The sequence below is a fragment of the Lucilia cuprina genome, chromosome 4 (assembly GCF_022045245.1).
Source record: "Lucilia cuprina isolate Lc7/37 chromosome 4, ASM2204524v1, whole genome shotgun sequence".
NCBI lineage: Eukaryota > Metazoa > Arthropoda > Insecta > Diptera > Calliphoridae > Lucilia > Lucilia cuprina.
This window is the reverse complement of record NC_060952.1, coordinates 13,358,182-13,359,348: the sequence shown is the minus strand read 5'-3', so window position 1 is coordinate 13,359,348 and position 1,167 is coordinate 13,358,182. Positions and strand designations below refer to the sequence as shown.

General features: G+C 31.9%; 1 protein-coding gene across 1 annotated transcript in view; it reads right to left on the bottom strand.

Annotated features, from left to right (window-relative positions):
- Positions 1–5: 5 nt before the first annotated feature.
- Positions 6–1,167, bottom strand: part of LOC111681596 — a gene marked incomplete at its 3' end in the record, with an annotated part of 1,561 nt that continues 399 nt past the window's right edge. Inside the window, exon 2 of the mRNA XM_046950237.1 lies at positions 6–559. Within this exon, the coding sequence (XP_046806193.1) occupies positions 6–559 (554 nt within the window). The remainder of the gene's footprint in view (positions 560–1,167) is intronic.

Genomic DNA, 1,167 nt, shown 5'->3' with positions numbered 1-1,167 from the left:
CGGTTTATTGTGTTTTCGTTCACCTCTTTGTTACAATACAGATGGGTTGTAGTGGAATTTCCTTTTAAACCACCATTACTCGTCACCAACGTCGTCGTTGTTGTTCCACCACTACCACCACCGCAAATATTGTATTGACATAAATTACTATCGGCATAATTTCCTTGACAATTGGCTGCTGTGCAGTGGCCACCATCATCGATACATGAATTATTTAAATCACTATTACAACAATTCAGCCCACTACAACCACTGTCATCCCCACTTAGACCACTGCCACTACATCTGTTGCCTACCTCACCCTCACCACCACCACTGTCTCCATCGCTTGTATGTATGTGATTGTGATGATGATGTTGTTGACACCCGTTGTGCAGTTGTTCTGTTGTATTTTTATTTGAATTGTTGCTATTGCCGTTTGCCGTAGCTGATGAAATCATGGCATAGTTATCAATATCATCAAAAGGATCATCGATTTTATGTTTGGCAGATGATGCATCATCTGAATCGACACTGAGACGTCCGTACGCTTTTCGTGGTGGTCTTTTAACGTATTTATCTGCAATAAAGAAACGAAATACAGGTAATTTTATTATAAGCTTTTTTAAATAAAAAGTAAAGCTCTGTAAAGGTGATTTTACATAAAATCCTTTAAACTTAAAGGACTAAATTTACGTTTTGGGAGATAAAGTTGTAAAAGCTAATTTAAATAACAATATATGTAATAAATTAATAATTAATTTATATATAAAAAAATTCTATCTATAAAAATTCTATCTATAAATTGCTTTAAATATCGTTTTATTATTGATCAAATAATTGACTAAGTAATAATCTAAAAATAATTTAATTGAGCGATTGATAAAGACTTAATAAGAATTCACATGTGCATGTGTAGACCTGATTTCTAAAATTCTCATATAGTTTAGAACACATATTATGATGAGAGTAGGACTTAAAAAGTTTCGGCATTGACGAATATAAACCACAATTACATTGTTTCCCTTTTATTTTCTTTTGTCTGTCTGTTAGTGGTGTGATTAAAAAAATATAATAAATCTTAAACAAGGATGGAATACAACATTGAAAGCAATTCCTTTGATACACATTAAATAACGTTGGATGTATGCTATAGAAAATAGGTGTATTTTAATAGATTTTCTTTTG